This window comes from Trichomonas vaginalis, chromosome VI (assembly GCF_026262505.1).
Source record: "Trichomonas vaginalis G3 chromosome VI, whole genome shotgun sequence".
Classification (NCBI taxonomy): domain Eukaryota; phylum Parabasalia; order Trichomonadida; family Trichomonadidae; genus Trichomonas; species Trichomonas vaginalis.
In genome coordinates, this window is record NC_067208.1 from 13,846,039 (window position 1) to 13,866,194 (window position 20,156).

Genomic DNA, 20,156 nt, shown 5'->3' on the forward strand with positions numbered 1-20,156 from the left:
CAATGGAATAGACTTCCTGTGTATGACACCTTTTCCTGTTATAGGAAACTGTTGGTAGTAAAACCAGATATAAGTTTTGTATTATAGCTCATATCGTTTATACTAAACTCAGTCGGACATCCAAACATAATGAAACCTGCTCTAGTTGCAGCACATGTTACATCCGTCCTTAAGTATTAAATAAGTCAACAAAACCTGTTGGTGGTATATCTGAGTAAGTATCTTCAAAGAAGTATTTTTTACCATTCACAACAACAAAGTCTTCTGGTGTCAAAAGAGCAAAACAGGCTTTAGTCGTCATCGTGTTTAAGGTCAGTTTACAATATCGTCCTTGAGGACTTTGTAAGTTTGTTGTTTATGAATTATATGACTCAGGGTTTAGTGTAATAGTATAAACCACTATGTCTTCTGCATTTACTTAGCAAGTAATTTTAATGAAATGTTGTGGTCGTCAAATATTTTTATGACGTCTGGGAAACTATATTTTAAGTTCAACGTTTCACCTCCTTTCATAACGTATATCTTGTCAATGACTTATATGAAACACCACAGCAAGCAATGTCGGTTCTATTTCTTTGATGTTTATATCGTCTGCCTCTGTCAAAGTTTCAATAGTTCTTTCAAAACTTCATGAGGTGCAATGACATATGAGTTCACTTTTACAGGGTTGTGTTCGACCAAGTTTAACATTATACCCAAAGCCTTGACAAATCTTCTCCTGAGTTTTAAGTTTGTCTTTAAGTTGTTGGTAGTCGTTTCGAATATCTGCAACAGAACTTAAGTCTCTGCTAACTTCAGGTATGTTGGTTGTTCTTTTACAGGAACTATTGTATACCATCTTCGTCTTCGTATGGTTTCCCCACTTCAACATCTCTTTCTTTGACATTGACAACAACACTTTGACTGTTTGTTTGAGTTGGTGAATTTAACTTCACATCTGCCATCGCCATTAAACCTTTTGAAACACTTACGCTATTTTTCGGAAATGACATTTTACTTAGAATAAAAAGATGGACGTATTCGAGTATCTCTTCGAATTGAAGCAAAACAAAGTTTACACACACAAACAATACAAGTTCATTGACAGAATAGTTCTTTACAAACAATGGAAATGTTATAGAATAGCAGTCTTTGCTGAACCAAAATATTTCATAAAGCAAAGAAAGTTGGTATAACTGAAATGGTGAAAGTTCTTGAAGCAGACAAAAATATAACAACAAAACTGACCGATATTTCTAAAGGTAAGTTTATTACAATTTTATGTCAAAACTGGCGTACTGTCAATTTTGACGGAGAGAAGTCAGTTCAAGAACAACTTACTGACTGCTGCCAAAATCTGCTCGATGGAAGCTGTCGTTATACCAATCTGAGGAGCCCCAGCAGGTTTCATCGAACGAATTTTCAAAAGAGCATCTTCCGTGAAAAGTGCTATTGGTTTTGTAAACTTCTTTGCTTTCAATTCATTTGGACCGTCTCTGTCACCAGTATATTGTATTTGAACTGTACCAACAGTTGAAATACCACCCATAAAGTCTTCTGAGTCAGCAAATGGAATGCCAAGCCAAAAGTTTGAACGGTCTCCATTTGTATATTGAGTTTTTTGACCTCCTGTATGGTCCATACTTTCACATATGGCATAATAGAACTTTGCATTTCAGGGTTAATGGTTGTTGTGAAGTTGTTGTTAAAGTTCATAATCTAATGTCAAGTTGTATGACCTCATATCCTCAACTGTAGAATATTCTTCTCTTGGATAAGTATTTGCCATCTATGTTTATATGTATTTAATACCAGGTTGTAAAACAAGAATAGTCATTTATAGTTCGTCTGAACAGTACAAACATAGTATCTGCATGTTTCATTGCAGTTGTTAAAGCAATATCTGTTCTTGCACCTGGGTCAGCACTTTGGTTTCCAACTTCACCTGCAAAGTCTTTGACAGATATTTGGTGTATAGGGAACATAAGTGGAACTGCAATATATTTGGCAGCTAAAGCATTTGAAATATCTGGGTCCAACATATAGACTGCAAGTCTGCTTTCTATTCTCTTGCATTCAAACTTTTCGCATGTGAACTTAACTGGGTCCCAAGCATTCCAGCAGCATTGAAATAATAGTTTACTTCAGTGTTGAGGTTTGAGAAACCAAAGTCTAAGTCAACTTTGTCTTTGCAAAATTCGGCGAATGACGTTTGATTTGCTCCCTTTACGTCTGTAAGAGTGAATGGGTCTTGTGTTGGTGCAATGACTAAGTTATTTTTGCTTGGAGTAAGTTCGATAGAAATTTTTCCTGCCCAGTTTGGCAAGTATCTTAAAAACCTGAAGATGAGGAAAGATGACAAAGGAACTCTAAGTTTCAGTTTTACTTGGTTACTGCTGCTGCAGTTTGTCCAGAAAGGTTAACATAAACTCCTGGAACGTTAGGGTCAAGTCTTCTTATTTTCTCAATGGTTGGCATACTGGTCTGTTTGTTCTCTAGCTTGTGGTTGTACTGAGTTTCTCAAAGCGAACCATTCATAGTTTGCCCATGTTACTGTTTGAACTAAGTCAGAGTTAGAATATATCTTATATCCCATGAAAACTTCTGGAGCATATTGGTATCCGACATAGAAAATTCCATTGCAACCTTTCTTGTCAGACAACTTGGCAGAAGGTTTTATTTCAATGTCTTGTTCCACGTATAAGAAAGAGTTGTCAATAGAAATTATATGAAACCTGTCGCAAGCAATATCTACTGTTGTTGAAGAACCTTCTCCAAACTCACCTACGTTTCCATAAGAAACAGCAGTTGTATATTCGTAAGTTCCAGGAACTATTTCTGACCTTCTAATGGCATTGTCGCATTCGTTATACCATTCGGAAACATTTCCATTCATAGCATCCAAAACTGTTGGCGTTATATTCTGAGCGGCGTACATTTCATATGAGTAAAAATATAGAATAGTTGGATTTATATGTCATAATAGAACCCACGTGGACCAAGCTTTACTTTCTTCCTGACTGAGTTTTTAACTCTTCTTTTTCCTTCATTGCCCTCTGCTTGAAGTTGTTGCATCTTTGCATTATGTTCATCTAGTATGTTGCAAATTTCCCATGTCCTTTTTGCCTTTTGGCTCTGGTCGCCCATCTCAGGTAACCTATATCCTAGAAAGAGTTTGTCATAGTCTGTATTTGAGTCTTTGCGTATTGTTTGCATGACTCTTTCCTGAGTTTCCGGTTCAAGCTCTTCAAACAGTGCCTGTCCATATGGAATAAGCTCGTTTCCAAATATATGTTTTTGTAGCCATTCTGGTTTTCTTTCCATGTTACCAACTATATCTTTTGTGAATGGGAAAGCTTTTACCCAATCTTTCAGTCTTGCGTCATTTATTTCTGTAGTTGGTTTTATTTTGTCAAGGAACATGTTTTTCAATACTAACATTTCATTTGGTACTGTCCATTTGAGTTTTCTTAAATATTCATCCCTTCTCGGTTCATTGTCTGCAAAGTAAGTTTTTATGACATTTTGTAAACTTTCGTTTGCAAGGTCATGTACAATAGGTTCTCTTCCTTCTCTCTCCCTAACTTTCTTTCTAAACTCTTCACCAAATATACCATCTCTATGGTTCTGTGTAGTTCTTTGAGATAAATGTTCTAGAACGTCAGGTGTTATATTTCCATCAGCCATGTTCATTTCATACTGGTCCAAAATATCTGCATGTTTCATATCTTTCAATGGCATTAAAGCCGCGCTTAAAATACCAGCTATATCTCGTTCACCATTGACTTCCATTGCGTCTACAACTTCTTGGAATTGTGGTTGTAAGTTTATGAACCACCTATCCGGATTAGCTTTATGACCCCATCTCATTGTAGTTCCATCGTCTGCAGAAACAAAAGTAGGTTTGGTTTCCATCTTGGTTAGGTTCTGAATGAACTTTAAACAATGTTTCATTTCTATATGTTTTCTTGAAATTTAACCTTTTATCTTCACCGAGTTCATCCGAAGATTGAACGTTAAATGCTCGTAAGTAAAAAGGGTTGTTGTATTTGTGTACATTTTTTTCAGTACTTCCATTCTATGCTGAATATTTTCATCTGGTGTTGGAGTCTTTTGTATGTCGGCAAACATTTTTCGATATTCTTCTACTATGTCAGCCGAATTTTTTTTAGACTCTTGGAAATATTCCATATTCTCCGCATACTCTTGTTGAGGGTCAAGATTTTTCGGCTGTTCCAAATCTTCATCTAGTTCTGTGAAGTTAGTTTCCAAAGGAGTGACTTGTTCGTTTCCTTCAGGCTCTTCTAGCTGTTGTTGCTGAACTATTTCTTCCATGTCTGGTTGTATCTGAACTATTTCTTCCTGTGGAGTTTCTTGTACCTCATCTGCTGGCATTTCATATATTCCGAGACCGTTTTTAACAATTTCCCTATCTACGTCATCCGCATTCATAAGCTTTTTTCTTTCGTTCCGTCTCTATTTTTTACGCGTTTCATGACGAAAGTTGAATTGTCATTTAGCTCTGACATCAAATATCTCGGAGTAAATTCATCCATGTCATTTGGATGATATGCTATTAAATCATATCCCTTAGCGAGCTTGTATTTTCCAGGTTTGAGGTTATATCCGTTTTGGTGCTGAGCCATAAAGCTAAATAGGTTCGGGTCAGTATTTCCATCCTTGAACTTTCTAATAGCTTCTTTATATCTGTCACTAAAGTCAATACTATCTGGGTAACCATAGTCTTCTTTAAGCATTTTTAAGAATTCTTGGTTCCCTTGTTCTCTACTTCTTTTATGTCCTTGCTCTGTTTGTGGTTGTTGTGCTGGTTGTGGAGGTGGTTGCTGTGCAGGGTTTTGAACTGTTGGTTGTTGTGCTGGTTGTTGTGCTGGTTTTGGTGCATGCCTGTGTCTATGTCCATGTGACGATGTAAATGTTTTAGGTAGTCCTGGTGCAGGTGCTTCTCTTGGAGGGTTTGGTGGTATATAAGTTCCACCAGCTGGCACATATGTTCCATCTGCAGCGTAATGTCCTACCTGACTTTTCGTTTTTAAGAAAGCATTTACTAGGTCTGTTTTGGTCTGTTGTAACTCTTTTTCTTGACTTTTCACAACAGTTGCTCTAACGGCGTCATAGGCACTTTGAACTGCCTGTCTCGTTGCTGCATCTGTTATTTTCGTCATATTTTGTGCTACTTCTTTTAACTCGTTGTCGAAACCTTCAGACTTCAGTTTCTTTCCAGATGAGAAGTCGTTCACTAGTTTCACCTTACTATGAAGAGCTTCGAAGGCGTTCTTAAAGTCAGCATTTGTTAAAGTTTCATTTGAACTGTCTTCATCCGCTTGTATTTTTGTCCTTATTGACCCTATGAGTTGGGCTGCTTTAGCGTTGGCTTGGGCATCTAACCAGTCATTGTTAGCTTTTATATATTCTGCGCTTTTCATTGCCTTTTGCATGGCTGCGTCGTTATTTTTACTTTCTTGTGCTAAGTTTTCATACTGTACGGTTTGGTTTTGCAACTGTAAAAGTTTTTCTGCCTTTACATTTGCTTCAACTTCTTTTTTATACTCATCGCTATCCATATATGTCTTCAGGGCTTTTTGTTTTATCTCTTCATCTTTCAGTACTTTATATTGAGTAGTATGGTTTTTTCAAATTTAACATCTTGTTCCATTTTTGCTACTTCTGCTGCTTTTTCTGACACTTTTTTTGCATATTCCTCTGTACTTAGTTCTTTCAGTTGTTCTTCTTCTTCTTTTTCTCTACGTTTAACTCATTGAGTTTCTTTGTGTGTCTGTCATATTCTAGTTTCTTTTCGTTTTCACTTATTTGCTTCTGTATGTCTATGTTTGACTTTTTGACATCTGTTATTTTGATTTTTGAGTGAACTCAAATTCATTTGACTTTGAGGGTTATAGGCTGTTCCGTCTGCAGCTCCACCATAGCCTGCCATTTTCGCTAAAAAGTGCCGCTCTTAAACCTTCCACTCTGTGCACCAAGAACTCGGTTTAAAAGCATAGGATTGCTTGACATTTGTTGCAACATAGTGGGGTCATTCAGCATTTGTTGTTGCAACTGTTGTTGTGGTGTTAGTTTTTACTATTGGATGTTTCAATGCTCTCTTCCTCTTACGTATATTCTTACGTAGCTTACGTGGCATTTTAAGTGAATTAAAAATGGTTTTTGACAGATGTTTATATGACACTTTCTACCCTCTTGAATTTTCTGAAACTTTCTTGTCAATTTTTTGTTGAGACTTCTTCGTAAAGACTTTGTAAAGACTTTCTCATGAACTTTCTTGTCAATTTCTTGTCAATTGTTTTGTAAAGTTTTCTTCATCGTAAAGACTTTGTAAATGACCCAAAAATATATTTTAGGGTAGAAGGTTAGATATAACCTGTTTTCTAACCTCATTTCTACCCTCTTGAATTTTCATGAATTTTCATGAATTTCTTCGTAAATGTTTTTGTTAAGACTTCTTCATCTAATTTCTCATGAACTTTCTTGTCTATGTTTTGTAAAGTTCTTCATCGTAAAGACTTTGTAAAGACTTCTTCGTCTAATGTTTTGTAAAGTTCTTCATCGTAAAGACTTTGTAAAGACTGTCTAATTCGGAAAAGTTCTTCATCGTTTTGTTGAGAAAGTTCATGAGGGTAGAAATTGAGGTTAGAAAACAGGTTATATCTAACCTTCTACCCTAAAATATATTTTTGCCTGATTTACACTCATTGACGATGAAGTTTTGTAATGTTCTTCATCGTAAAGACTTTGTCAAGAACTTTCTTGTCTATGTTTTGTAAAGACTTCTTCGTAAAGACTTTCTCATGAACTTTGTCAAGAACTTTCTTGTCTATGTTTTGTAAAGACTTCTTCGTAAAGACTTTCTTGTCTATGTTTTGTAAAGACTTTGTAAAGACTTTGTCAAGAACTTTCTTGTCTATGTTTTGTAAAGACTTCTTCGTAAAGACTTTGTAAAAGACTTTCTCATGAACTTTCTTGTCTATGTTTTGTAAAGACTTTGTAAAGACTTTGTTGAGAGTTCATCGTAAAGACTTTGTAAAGTTCTTCTTCGTAAAGACTTTGTAAAGACTTCTTCGTAAACTTTGTAAAGACTTTGTCAAGAACTTTCTTGTCTATGTTTTGTAAAGACTTCTTCGTAAAGACTTTGTAAAGACTTTCTCATGAACTTTCTTGTCTATGTTTTGTAAAGACTTTGTAAAGACTTTGTTGAGAGTTCATCGTAAAGACTTTGTAAAGTTCTTCTTCGTAAAGACTTTGTTGAGAGTTCCTCATGAACTTTCTTGTCTATGTTTTGTAAAGTTCTTCTTCGTAAAAACTTCATTTATACTAAACATCTTCAGGGCGTAACGCGCCTGGAAGCCCTCCGAATAAAAACTTCATTTATACTCATTCATCCTCAGGGCTAGAAGGCACGAAGTGCCTGGAAGCCCCACTACCTTTTTTTTTTTTTTTTTTTTTTTTTTTTTTTTTAATGACTAATATTGCCAAAGGAGAAGGGAAAATTTTATAAAATTTTATCATATTAAGGTATAAAACTATTATTTCCTATATATTTATGAATCAAATAGTAAGATAATCACTCTTTGTTAGACTAAATTAAATGAAAAAAGTCTAAATTGTATGATCGTCTAAACTCAGTATAACCTATACCAAAGCTTATTAATGGCTTATGCAAATATACAGCTGATGTTAGCTTAGTTTTTGACCAAAATACAAAAAAAAATTATGAGTACAATATGATCAAAGTTTTATAAAAGCAGCCGAAAACAGCATTCAATTGGAATGGTATTATCAATGATAATCATTCAAGACACTTTTATCAAAAAATTTACATAAATCTTTTTCAAAACAGAGTATTTTTGCAAAAATTTCATCGAAAAGATAGCTTTGTCTAATAAAAATGATATGGTACGGAAAATCTATTGAAAATAATCTGAGGAATTTGAAATTCATTAAAAAGTCTTGAAAAAAGTGAATGCATTCATGAATGTCCCATATCCATTTTATCCTGTTGTTTCATAATTCCATATTGCCGATTATTCCAGTTTTTGGTGCTTTTCTATGATAACCAAATTGATTTGGTTATCATAGAAAAGAGACCATTATAATGCTTAAAATTAATTATGTTTAGGGCCGGTTTATTGGAATAAGGAAGTTTATAATACGTGAACACTTGTTTCCTCATCGAAAAGTCATAACGCATAAAGTCGATGTTTCCTTAGTACAAAAAGTGACATATGACGCTTAACTCTTTATTCCAGATAATGACCATATTTATGGGATTAAAAAGTTTAGGAAGCTTCTCCCCAGTAATAATACATTACCATAAAAAACTCCAAAAGAGTTTCATTTTTAAAATAGTTCGTAAAATATTACTAATACCTTTTGATGCATAAAAAACTCCAAAAGAGTTTCATTTTTAAAATAGTCGATATCAATTCAAAAAATTGAAACTATACCGTCAACTGTCAATTTTTCAATAGTTCGTTTTTTTAAATGTAATTGCTTTTTTTATATGCATTAATCATTTGATAGTAGTGGGATCAAATTACATATCTTAAAAATGTATTCCGAGTGGAAAAAAAATCAATAGAATTGACCACAGATATCTGTTTAATCCAAAAATATTATTAGAATCATATTTAATAAAAATGCTATGCTTTTAGAAATAAACGGAAGAATAAACGCACTGTTTCAAACCGTCAAAATTGAATTTGTGTCAAATATCTTGAATTTACAATTTTAGCTATTTAGATAATTAGAGAAGCATTTGATCAATTTTTGTGTTAAGGATACCCTTACGTGTCAGATTTTTTGCGCATACAAAGAAGTCATGCTAGACATGAGCTATAAACCTGAAATTTTAGCAACATATTTAAAACTTTTTAAACTACAATACACTTTAATATTCAAGAACAAAAATATTCTTTTTAGAAATTACATAATTATTTTATGTGAAATCTATATAAAAACATATTTTGCGAGCGTAACTTTTTTCTTTATAAGCACCTTATATGACTGATAAACTGTGAAGGCACATAATTGTTAATTCATAGAGTTGATATGTTTCCAAAATTGAGAGGAAATTTGAAAATTGAATACCCTTTCAATTCAATTTTCAAAAGATATCAGCTCCTTCAATAATTGAAGGACGATTTTGATCATTTGCTCTTAAAACAAGTATGCCATGGAGAAAAAAGTTACGCTCGCAAATCTGAAATATAACTATCATATAAAAAAATTAAATTTCTAATTTTTTACTCTATAGATATTATTGGCCATTTGTGTAATGCATAAAAGTTTATGTCATATGCATACATTTGGAAGTATGGGAGACGAGGGAAATTACTTCTATGAGGGACTAGGATTTTTAAAAATTTCTCTATCGGACTCACCATTCAATTTCTCGAAAATTAAAAAAAATCAATAATAGCTAAAATGTATTATGCATAACAAATTTTAATGTTACACGGTATTTTTTTGAACTTCATGACATGAATTTTCTTTATATTTTTTTTTTTTGGATTTTCTATGATTTATGCGATAGGCTGGAACAACATTGTAAGTGCAATGATATCATTTATAGAGAAATCTCTTCAGCATTCAGAACTCGCAACCACAAAAATATTCATTTGCTAAGTAAGTAAAGTTGATTAAGTTCGACACTTAGCTTTTATACGTAAAACTAAGTGTGTATTGTTATTTCTTGTTAAATTATTGAGAAAAAAATAAATTGTAAGAGAAACGATACTGATTATTGAAAGAATATTGAGGGTAGCTGCAGATTTCTTCATTAACATGCCGGAAATTTGTTAATCTTGGTTTTCTATCATAAAATCTGTCGAAGAATCTAAAAACGGAGATATGAAATAGAGATCATGTAAATCTAGAGTATCCTGTCAGAAAAAGAGACTAAGCATGTAACCCTTTTTTGGTCATAAACACTTTTTACCACTTAGTCATACAGATGATCATTAAATTTAAACGAGCACTTTTTGTCAGAATTTATTCTTTTACAAAGACAGAAGATTTTAGTATTATTTAATATTAGTGCTGTAGCAAAATTCAAAAAACGGTGAAAATTCAGTGAATTTGTGAATTCACATTTTTTTTCGACATTTTTCTTGATATATCCATGCACATTAAGAACACAGCTTTGATACGCTTAAAAAAGCATATTTCATATGAAATTGTTAAAGAAATAAACAATTTATATAAAAATTGCACTTATGGGCAGTTTAGATATATAATTTATATATAACATATATACAAATCCATAGACAAAGTGCAATAACTACAATGTTGTAGAAAATTACAGCAGAAATACTGACTTTTTGAAGGATAATAAGAATTCTTCTAAATGTTGTATTTTTATAATTTGATTGATTTTTTTTTACTATTTCATTAATCTTTTATGAATAATAATTATTTTTAATATATGTGCTATTAAAATTTCAAATTTTGACTAATATATCTAAGTTATCTGAACGAAACATTTAGAAAATATCATACTTACATTGAAATAGCAAGTAGAGCATATTAATAGCAAGTTTCTTGGCTTTATATCTATCATCTATTGTTGTTTGATCAAACAAAATTCACTCTATTATATGGTGTCAATTAATTAAAACAATTTTTAATAGTTATTTATTTAGTGCGAATAAGTGCAAACTCATAAATGAATAACTTAATAGTAGAAATGAATTATCTGATATAAATCTCACATTTTGTCCATCAGAAATACTTTAATTGCATACGCATAACTATTAGTAATACGTCTGGAGTGTCAATTAATAACAATCCCACAACAAGTAAAATTCAGATTTTTATTAAACTTATTTTTTCCTAAAAGTTTTCTCAAATTACTATATATACATATGTGGATAAAATAATAGTAATATTGTAAAAAATTAGATAATTTTTTTTATTTGAGAACCTCTCAAAAGTTCATTCAATTTATCAATTGTTTCAGTTTGATGTATATTCATTTCTGGAGCCTAAAACTTTAGCAATCATGACAATATCATATTCTCTTTCTAACTACGCAATGTAAGGGTATCCTTAAACAATTATTTTTCGAATTTCTGAGATATGAAAATTAATTCACTAACTTCTTAAAAACATGAATTGAATGAAAACTCTTAGAAGAAATGTTCATATCACTTTCATTAATGGAGTACAAGGATGATTCCGAGTTCTTGGATGATATCCAGAAGTCCAAAACCCGATCCAAGGAAATCGTGAGAATGCAAATGCACTTAGCTTATCTTGATGAATCAGAGCCCGCAAGTGAAGATGAAAATCAAGCACCAGCTAATGCCGAAGAATTTAAAGTTGTCAGAAAGTTTAGCTTACAAAAATTCCTTGAGGCACACCCAATCTTAAATGTCAAAGACCTTTGTAACTTTTCTTTGGATCAACTCTTGTATTTAGTTGATGTTGTTCGCGAGCATGAGTTTTCATCCAGACGCGGTCGGAAAAACGGTTGTGATCCATTAGATGCGTTATTCCTAACATTAACTTACTATTGCACTTATCTTCCATTGCAAAAAATGTCAGGAATTGTTAGTTTGAAACAGAGTTACCTCAGCAAAATCATTAACAAAACAACAAACAGGATGTTCCCAATTTTCATTGCTGAATTCATTCCAAAACAATATTCTCCCTGTGACAAGGAGTTCGATAACTTTCCAACATGTGTTGCTGCAGTTGATAGCTCTACTATTCCTTTTACCGTTCCTCTTGATCTTGCTGAGCGTAAAAGTTCATGGGATGCTAAAAACCATTGCAATGGTATGAAGGTTCAAGTTCTTGTTAATCCTTTAGGACAGGTAATTCACATGAATACAAGTTTTTTAGCTTCAGTTCACGATAAGAAAGTATTTGATTTATCAGGAGCTTCAGATTTTTTACATGTCCAACGTGGAGTTGAATCTGTTGCATTAGGACTTCTTGCAGATAGAGGTTACATCGGTATTCAGAAATACCATCCAACAGCCGTCATTATGCAAAGAGGTGATGACGAAGAAGTTACAAAACGCAATAATGCGATTGCACATGATCGCCAAATTGTCGAACGCCGCTTTGCACGCGATAAAAGTAATTGGAGTGTCTTGGCAATAGGATATCGTGGTGAAAAAGGCAATCTTCCACTTATTGTTCAAGGATTGTTTGCTTTAGATAACTATCACATCGATTCCACACCTCTCAGTGAGAAGGATAACTGCGATTTTCCTTGCACTCCAAAAGATGAAAAAGAAGCTGCAGCAACACCAGAACCAAATGGTTCAGGAAGCCCAATGCCAAAGCCAAGATGTGTTCCAAAAGATCTTTATCTCCAAACTCCAGAAACTCCAATGAAGATTCCATCTCCACTAGCTGGATATGAAAAGATTGATAAGATACTTATTAAAAGAACACAAAATGCAATCTACAACATCGAAACAAAAATGTCAATTCCAGGATTACATAATGAGGGAGCTACCTGCCATGTCAATGCCGTTTTGCAAGTTTTGTTCTACGTAAATACTTTCAGAAAAGATGTAATGGAGCATTTGGGAGATGTCGAATATACGCCAGTGAAAGCACTTGCCGAAATTTATGATCAGATGTTGCACTACCGCCACAAGGAATACACAATTTCATGCTCACAATTCATCACAACACTCGGCAAGCAATACTTCCAGCAGCAAGATGCCGATGACACATTTCAAAAGATTGTACATGATGTTACGGAATCAGCAAACAAACCAGATATTGCCGTTACATTCCAATATCAAACTGAGACTCCTGATGAAAGCTTCTATTCGGTTTCGCTTCACATTCCTCTTGGTGCAGCAGGTATTGATCAAGGAATTAAACAAATGTGCACAGATGATTCTCATATCAATGAAATCTCAACATTCCTCTGGGTCGACGTTCAGAGGAATTGGTCTGATCCAAATGTCTTCTTTGACAAATTTGAGATCAAGAAGAACTACAAAACTCAACTCAGTGATGGAACGTATGTATTTAAGATACATTCCATTATTGCTTATCATCAAGGTCATTTCGTTGCCTTCGTCAACAAAGGAAGAGTTTGGTTCATGCTCGACGATGAAATTACTTACATTGTTCCTGATGGTTTGATCAAAGGTCTTCAAGGTGGAGATGTTGGCAGCGATTTGTGGTCATATCTTGGTGGTGTCAAATGGCTTGCAAAATGTGTCATCTATCGCAAACACAAGTTCTATGGAGCTGGTGATGATGATGATTGAAAACAGTTTAATTTTTTTTAATCTTATTATAAGGGATAATTCTCTAAATATATGATTTTTTCTTAAGTTAGTGAATATTTTTCTTGTGTGCTTTTACTTATTTAAGTATTTAGTATTATTACTTAAAAATTTTGAACATTTATTTTATAATATTGAGATTTAAAATAAACTATTGCTCGATCGTATCTTTATTTGCTCTTTTAATAAAAAATCTAACTTACTATTGATTAGATATTGATTTAAAAAAATAATATAATAGCATAATAAAATTTCTTTATTTCCCCGTACAAAGATATAGCCGTAACAAGACATTAACGTTTGGAAAGTAAATTTGAAAAAAAGTATTATATTATAAAAGAAGTTACAAATTTTTAGAATATTTTTGTAAAATAAGAGCAAAAAGTAGAATGCAAACTCTTCGGGTACTAAAACCTGCCATTAAATTGAGATAAATAATAGATTTTGTAAAATTTTGTTGTAATTCTTGTATCAGTCTTGCCTTGAGTATGAGTTTGAGTCTACCCTTGTTTCCATATTGCCTATTCCTGTTTTAACGCGGCTATTCCTATTCCATTTTTTGGTGCTTTTCTATGATAACCAAATTGATTTGGTTATCATAGAAAAGAGACCATTATAATGCTTAAAATTAATTATGTTTAGGGCCGGTTTATTGGAATAAGGAAGTTTATAATACGTGAACACTTGTTTCCTCATCGAAAAGTCATAACGCATAAAGTCGATGTTTCCTTAGTACAAAAAGTGACATATGACGCTTAACTCTTTATTCCAGATAATGACCATATTTATGGGATTAAAAAGTTTAGGAAGCTTCTCCCCAGTAATAATACATTACCATAAAAAAACTCCAAAAGAGTTTCATTTTTAAAATAGTTCGTAAAATATTACTAATACCTTTTGATGCATAAAAAACTCCAAAAGAGTTTCATTTTTAAAATAGTCGATATCAATTCAAAAAATTGAAACTATACCGTCAACTGTCAATTTTTCAATAGTTCGTTTTTTTAAATGTAATTGCTTTTTTTATATGCATTAATCATTTGATAGTAGTGGGATCAAATTACATATCTTAAAAATGTATTCCGAGTGGAAAAAAAATCAATAGAATTGACCACAGATATCTGTTTAATCCAAAAATATTATTAGAATCATATTTAATAAAAATGCTATGCTTTTAGAAATAAACGGAAGAATAAACGCACTGTTTCAAACCGTCAAAATTGAATTTGTGTCAAATATCTTGAATTTACAATTTTAGCTATTTAGATAATTAGAGAAGCATTTGATCAATTTTTGTGTTAAGGATACCCTTACGTGTCAGATTTTTTGCGCATACAAAGAAGTCATGCTAGACATGAGCTATAAACCTGAAATTTTAGCAACATATTTAAAACTTTTTAAACTACAATACACTTTAATATTCAAGAACAAAAATATTCTTTTTAGAAATTACATAATTATTTTATGTGAAATCTATATAAAAACATATTTTGCGAGCGTAACTTTTTTCTTTATAAGCACCTTATATGACTGATAAACTGTGAAGGCACATAATTGTTAATTCATAGAGTTGATATGTTTCCAAAATTGAGAGGAAATTTGAAAATTGAATACCCTTTCAATTCAATTTTCAAAAGATATCAGCTCCTTCAATAATTGAAGGACGATTTTGATCATTTGCTCTTAAAACAAGTATGCCATGGAGAAAAAAGTTACGCTCGCAAATCTGAAATATAACTATCATATAAAAAAATTAAATTTCTAATTTTTTACTCTATAGATATTATTGGCCATTTGTGTAATGCATAAAAGTTTATGTCATATGCATACATTTGGAAGTATGGGAGACGAGGGAAATTACTTCTATGAGGGACTAGGATTTTTAAAAATTTCTCTATCGGACTCACCATTCAATTTCTCGAAAATTAAAAAAAATCAATAATAGCTAAAATGTATTATGCATAACAAATTTTAATGTTACACGGTATTTTTTTGAACTTCATGACATGAATTTTCTTTATATTATTTTTTTTTTTGGATTTTCTATGATTTATGCGATAGGCTGGAACAACATTGTAAGTGCAATGATATCATTTATAGAGAAATCTAAAACTTCAGCATTCAGAACTCGCAACCACAAAAATATTCATTTGCTAAGTAAGTAAAGTTGATTAAGTTCGACACTTAGCTTTTATACGTAAAACTAAGTGTGTATTGTTATTTCTTGTTAAATTATTGAGAAAAAAATAAATTGTAAGAGAAACGATACTGATTATTGAAAGAATATTGAGGGTAGCTGCAGATTTCTTCATTAACATGCCGGAAATTTGTTAATCTTGGTTTTCTATCATAAAATCTGTCGAAGAATCTAAAAACGGAGATATGAAATAGAGATCATGTAAATCTAGAGTATCCTGTCAGAAAAAGAGACTAAGCATGTAACCCTTTTTTGGTCATAAACACTTTTTACCACTTAGTCATACAGATGATCATTAAATTTAAACGAGCACTTTTTGTCAGAATTTATTCTTTTACAAAGACAGAAGATTTTAGTATTATTTAATATTAGTGCTGTAGCAAAATTCAAAAAACGGTGAAAATTCAGTGAATTTGTGAATTCACATTTTTTTTCGACATTTTTCTTGATATATCCATGCACATTAAGAACACAGCTTTGATACGCTTAAAAAAGCATATTTCATATGAAATTGTTAAAGAAATAAACAATTTATATAAAAATTGCACTTATGGGCAGTTTAGATATATAATTTATATATAACATATATACAAATCCATAGACAAAGTGCAATAACTACAATGTTGTAGAAAATTACAGCAGAAATACTGACTTTTTGAAGGATAATAAGAATTCTTCTAAATGTTGTATTTTTATAATTTGATTGATTTTTTTTTACTATTTCATTAATCTTTTATGAATAATAATATTTTTAATATATGTGCTATTAAAATTTCAAATTTTGACTAATATATCTAAGTTATCTGAACGAAACATTTAGAAAATATCATACTTACATTGAAATAGCAAGTAGAGCATATTAATAGCAAGTTTCTTGGCTTTATATCTATCATCTATTGTTGTTTGATCAAACAAAATTCACTCTATTATATGGTGTCAATTAATTAAAACAATTTTTAATAGTTATTTATTTAGTGCGAATAAGTGCAAACTCATAAATGAATAACTTAATAGTAGAAATGAATTATCTGATATAAATCTCACATTTTGTCCATCAGAAATACTTTAATTGCATACGCATAACTATTAGTAATACGTCTGGAGTGTCAATTAATAACAATCCCACAACAAGTAAAATTCAGATTTTTATTAAACTTATTTTTTCCTAAAAGTTTTCTCAAATTACTATATATACATATGTGGATAAAATAATAGTAATATTGTAAAAAATTAGATAATTTTTTTTATTTGAGAACCTCTCAAAAGTTCATTCAATTTATCAATTGTTTCAGTTTGATGTATATTCATTTCTGGAGCCTAAAACTTTAGCAATCATGACAATATCATATTCTCTTTCTAACTACGCAATGTAAGGGTATCCTTAAACAATTATTTTTCGAATTTCTGAGATATGAAAATTAATTCACTAACTTCTTAAAAACATGAATTGAATGAAAACTCTTAGAAGAAATGTTCATATCACTTTCATTAATGGAGTACAAGGATGATTCCGAGTTCTTGGATGATATCCAGAAGTCCAAAACCCGATCCAAGGAAATCGTGAGAATGCAAATGCACTTAGCTTATCTTGATGAATCAGAGCCCGCAAGTGAAGATGAAAATCAAGCACCAGCTAATGCCGAAGAATTTAAAGTTGTCAGAAAGTTTAGCTTACAAAAATTCCTTGAGGCACACCCAATCTTAAATGTCAAAGACCTTTGTAACTTTTCTTTGGATCAACTCTTGTATTTAGTTGATGTTGTTCGCGAGCATGAGTTTTCATCCAGACGCGGTCGGAAAAACGGTTGTGATCCATTAGATGCGTTATTCCTAACATTAACTTACTATTGCACTTATCTTCCATTGCAAAAAATGTCAGGAATTGTTAGTTTGAAACAGAGTTACCTCAGCAAAATCATTAACAAAACAACAAACAGGATGTTCCCAATTTTCATTGCTGAATTCATTCCAAAACAATATTCTCCCTGTGACAAGGAGTTCGATAACTTTCCAACATGTGTTGCTGCAGTTGATAGCTCTACTATTCCTTTTACCGTTCCTCTTGATCTTGCTGAGCGTAAAAGTTCATGGGATGCTAAAAACCATTGCAATGGTATGAAGGTTCAAGTTCTTGTTAATCCTTTAGGACAGGTAATTCACATGAATACAAGTTTTTTAGCTTCAGTTCACGATAAGAAAGTATTTGATTTATCAGGAGCTTCAGATTTTTTACATGTCCAACGTGGAGTTGAATCTGTTGCATTAGGACTTCTTGCAGATAGAGGTTACATCGGTATTCAGAAATACCATCCAACAGCCGTCATTATGCAAAGAGGTGATGACGAAGAAGTTACAAAACGCAATAATGCGATTGCACATGATCGCCAAATTGTCGAACGCCGCTTTGCACGCGATAAAAGTAATTGGAGTGTCTTGGCAATAGGATATCGTGGTGAAAAAGGCAATCTTCCACTTATTGTTCAAGGATTGTTTGCTTTAGATAACTATCACATCGATTCCACACCTCTCAGTGAGAAGGATAACTGCGATTTTCCTTGCACTCCAAAAGATGAAAAAGAAGCTGCAGCAACACCAGAACCAAATGGTTCAGGAAGCCCAATGCCAAAGCCAAGATGTGTTCCAAAAGATCTTTATCTCCAAACTCCAGAAACTCCAATGAAGATTCCATCTCCACTAGCTGGATATGAAAAGATTGATAAGATACTTATTAAAAGAACACAAAATGCAATCTACAACATCGAAACAAAAATGTCAATTCCAGGATTACATAATGAGGGAGCTACCTGCCATGTCAATGCCGTTTTGCAAGTTTGTTCTACGTAAATACTTTCAGAAAAGATGTAATGGAGCATTTGGGAGATGTCGAATATACGCCAGTGAAAGCACTTGCCGAAATTTATGATCAGATGTTGCACTACCGCCACAAGGAATACACAATTTCATGCTCACAATTCATCACAACACTCGGCAAGCAATACTTCCAGCAGCAAGATGCCGATGACACATTTCAAAAGATTGTACATGATGTTACGGAATCAGCAAACAAACCAGATATTGCCGTTACATTCCAATATCAAACTGAGACTCCTGATGAAAGCTTCTATTCGGTTTCGCTTCACATTCCTCTTGGTGCAGCAGCAGGTATTGATCAAGGAATTAAACAAATGTGCACAGATGATTCTCATATCAATGAAATCTCAACATTCCTCTGGGTCGACGTTCAGAGGAATTGGTCTGATCCAAATGTCTTCTTTGACAAATTTGAGATCAAGAAGAACTACAAAACTCAACTCAGTGATGGAACGTATGTATTTAAGATACATTCCATTATTGCTTATCATCAAGGTCATTTCGTTGCCTTCGTCAACAAAGGAAGAGTTTGGTTCATGCTCGACGATGAAATTACTTACATTGTTCCTGATGGTTTGATCAAAGGTCTTCAAGGTGGAGATGTTGGCAGCGATTTGTGGTCATATCTTGGTGGTGTCAAATGGCTTGCAAAATGTGTCATCTATCGCAAACACAAGTTCTATGGAGCTGGTGATGATGATGATTGAAAACAGTTTAATTTTTTTTAATCTTATTATAAGGGATAATTCTCTAAATATATGATTTTTTCTTAAGTTAGTGAATATTTTTCTTGTGTGCTTTTACTTATTTAAGTATTTAGTATTATTACTTAAAAATTTTGAACATTTATTTTATAATATTGAGATTTAAAATAAACTATTGCTCGATCGTATCTTTATTTGCTCTTTTAATAAAAAATCTAACTTACTATTGATTAGATATTGATTTAAAAAAATAATATAATAGCATAATAAAATTTCTTTATTTCCCCGTACAAAGATATAGCCGTAACAAGACATTAACGTTTGGAAAGTAAATTTGAAAAAAAGTATTATATTATAAAAGAAGTTACAAATTTTTAGAATATTTTTGTAAAATAAGAGCAAAAAGTAGAATGCAAACTCTTCGGGTACTAAAACCTGCCATTAAATTGAGATAAATAATAGATTTTGTAAAATTTTGTTGTAATTCTTGTATCAGTCTTGCCTTGAGTATGAGTTTGAGTCTACCCTTGTTTCCATATTGCCTATTCCTGTTTTAACGCGGCTATTCCTATTCCATTTTTTGGTGCTTTTCTATGATAACCAAATTGATTTGGTTATCATAGAAAAGAGACCATTATAATGCTTAAAATTAATTATGTTTAGGGCCGGTTTATTGGAATAAGGAAGTTTATAATACGTGAACACTTGTTTCCTCATCGAAAAGTCATAACGCATAAAGTCGATGTTTCCTTAGTACAAAAAGTGACATATGACGCTTAACTCTTTATTCCAGATAATGACCATATTTATGGATTAAAAAGTTTAGGAAGCTTCTCCCCAGTAATAATACATTACCATAAAAAAACTCCAAAAGAGTTTCATTTTTAAAATAGTTCGTAAAATATTACTAATACCTTTTGATGCATAAAAAACTCCAAAAGAGTTTCATTTTTAAAATAGTCGATATCAATTCAAAAAATTGAAACTATACCGTCAACTGTCAATTTTTCAATAGTTCGTTTTTTTAAATGTAATTGCTTTTTTTATATGCATTAATCATTTGATAGTAGTGGGATCAAATTACATATCTTAAAAATGTATTCCGAGTGG

General features: G+C 32.2%; 6 protein-coding genes and 1 pseudogene across 7 annotated transcripts, besides 1 other annotated feature; 4 read left to right on the forward strand and 3 right to left on the reverse strand.

Annotated features, from left to right (window-relative positions):
• Nucleotides 1-7,467: part of a mobile genetic element that runs on past the window's edge.
• Nucleotides 2,950-3,303, reverse strand: TVAGG3_0861190 (protein of unknown function, DUF4106 family; the record flags this gene model as incomplete). Its single annotated transcript, XM_051249704.1, has 1 exon — nt 2,950-3,303. The coding sequence occupies one exon, from the start codon at nt 3,301-3,303 to the stop codon at nt 2,950-2,952; it is 354 nt and encodes a 117-aa protein (XP_051085179.1).
• Nucleotides 3,874-4,736, reverse strand: TVAGG3_0861200 (annotated as a pseudogene). Its single transcript has one exon. A coding segment is annotated over exon 1 (863 nt).
• On the reverse strand, nt 4,739-4,996 carry TVAGG3_0861210 (protein of unknown function, DUF4106 family; the record flags this gene model as incomplete). Its single annotated transcript, XM_051249705.1, has 1 exon — nt 4,739-4,996. The coding sequence occupies one exon, from the start codon at nt 4,994-4,996 to the stop codon at nt 4,739-4,741; it is 258 nt and encodes an 85-aa protein (XP_051085180.1).
• A 4,151-nt stretch (nt 7,468-11,618) lies between the features above and the next one.
• On the forward strand, nt 11,619-13,003 carry TVAGG3_0861220 (ZGC:162945 family; the record flags this gene model as incomplete). The annotated part of the gene is made up of 1 exon (XM_051249706.1): nt 11,619-13,003. A coding segment is annotated over one exon (1,385 nt), but the record flags the coding sequence as incomplete, so codon positions are not given.
• Nucleotides 13,004-13,085: 82 nt separating this feature from the next.
• On the forward strand, nt 13,086-13,256 carry TVAGG3_0861230 (uncharacterized protein; the record flags this gene model as incomplete). Its single annotated transcript, XM_051249707.1, has 1 exon — nt 13,086-13,256. One exon carries the CDS (start codon nt 13,086-13,088, stop codon nt 13,254-13,256), a length of 171 nt encoding a protein of 56 aa, XP_051085182.1.
• Nucleotides 13,257-17,037: 3,781 nt separating this feature from the next.
• Nucleotides 17,038-18,072, forward strand: TVAGG3_0861240 (DDE endonuclease family; the record flags this gene model as incomplete). The annotated part of the gene is made up of 1 exon (XM_051249708.1): nt 17,038-18,072. A coding segment is annotated over one exon (1,035 nt), but the record flags the coding sequence as incomplete, so codon positions are not given.
• A 646-nt stretch (nt 18,073-18,718) lies between these two features.
• On the forward strand, nt 18,719-19,049 carry TVAGG3_0861250 (cysteine proteinases family; the record flags this gene model as incomplete). Its single annotated transcript, XM_051249709.1, has 1 exon — nt 18,720-19,049. A coding segment is annotated over one exon (330 nt), but the record flags the coding sequence as incomplete, so codon positions are not given.
• Between the last annotated feature and the right edge of the window lie 1,107 nt (nt 19,050-20,156).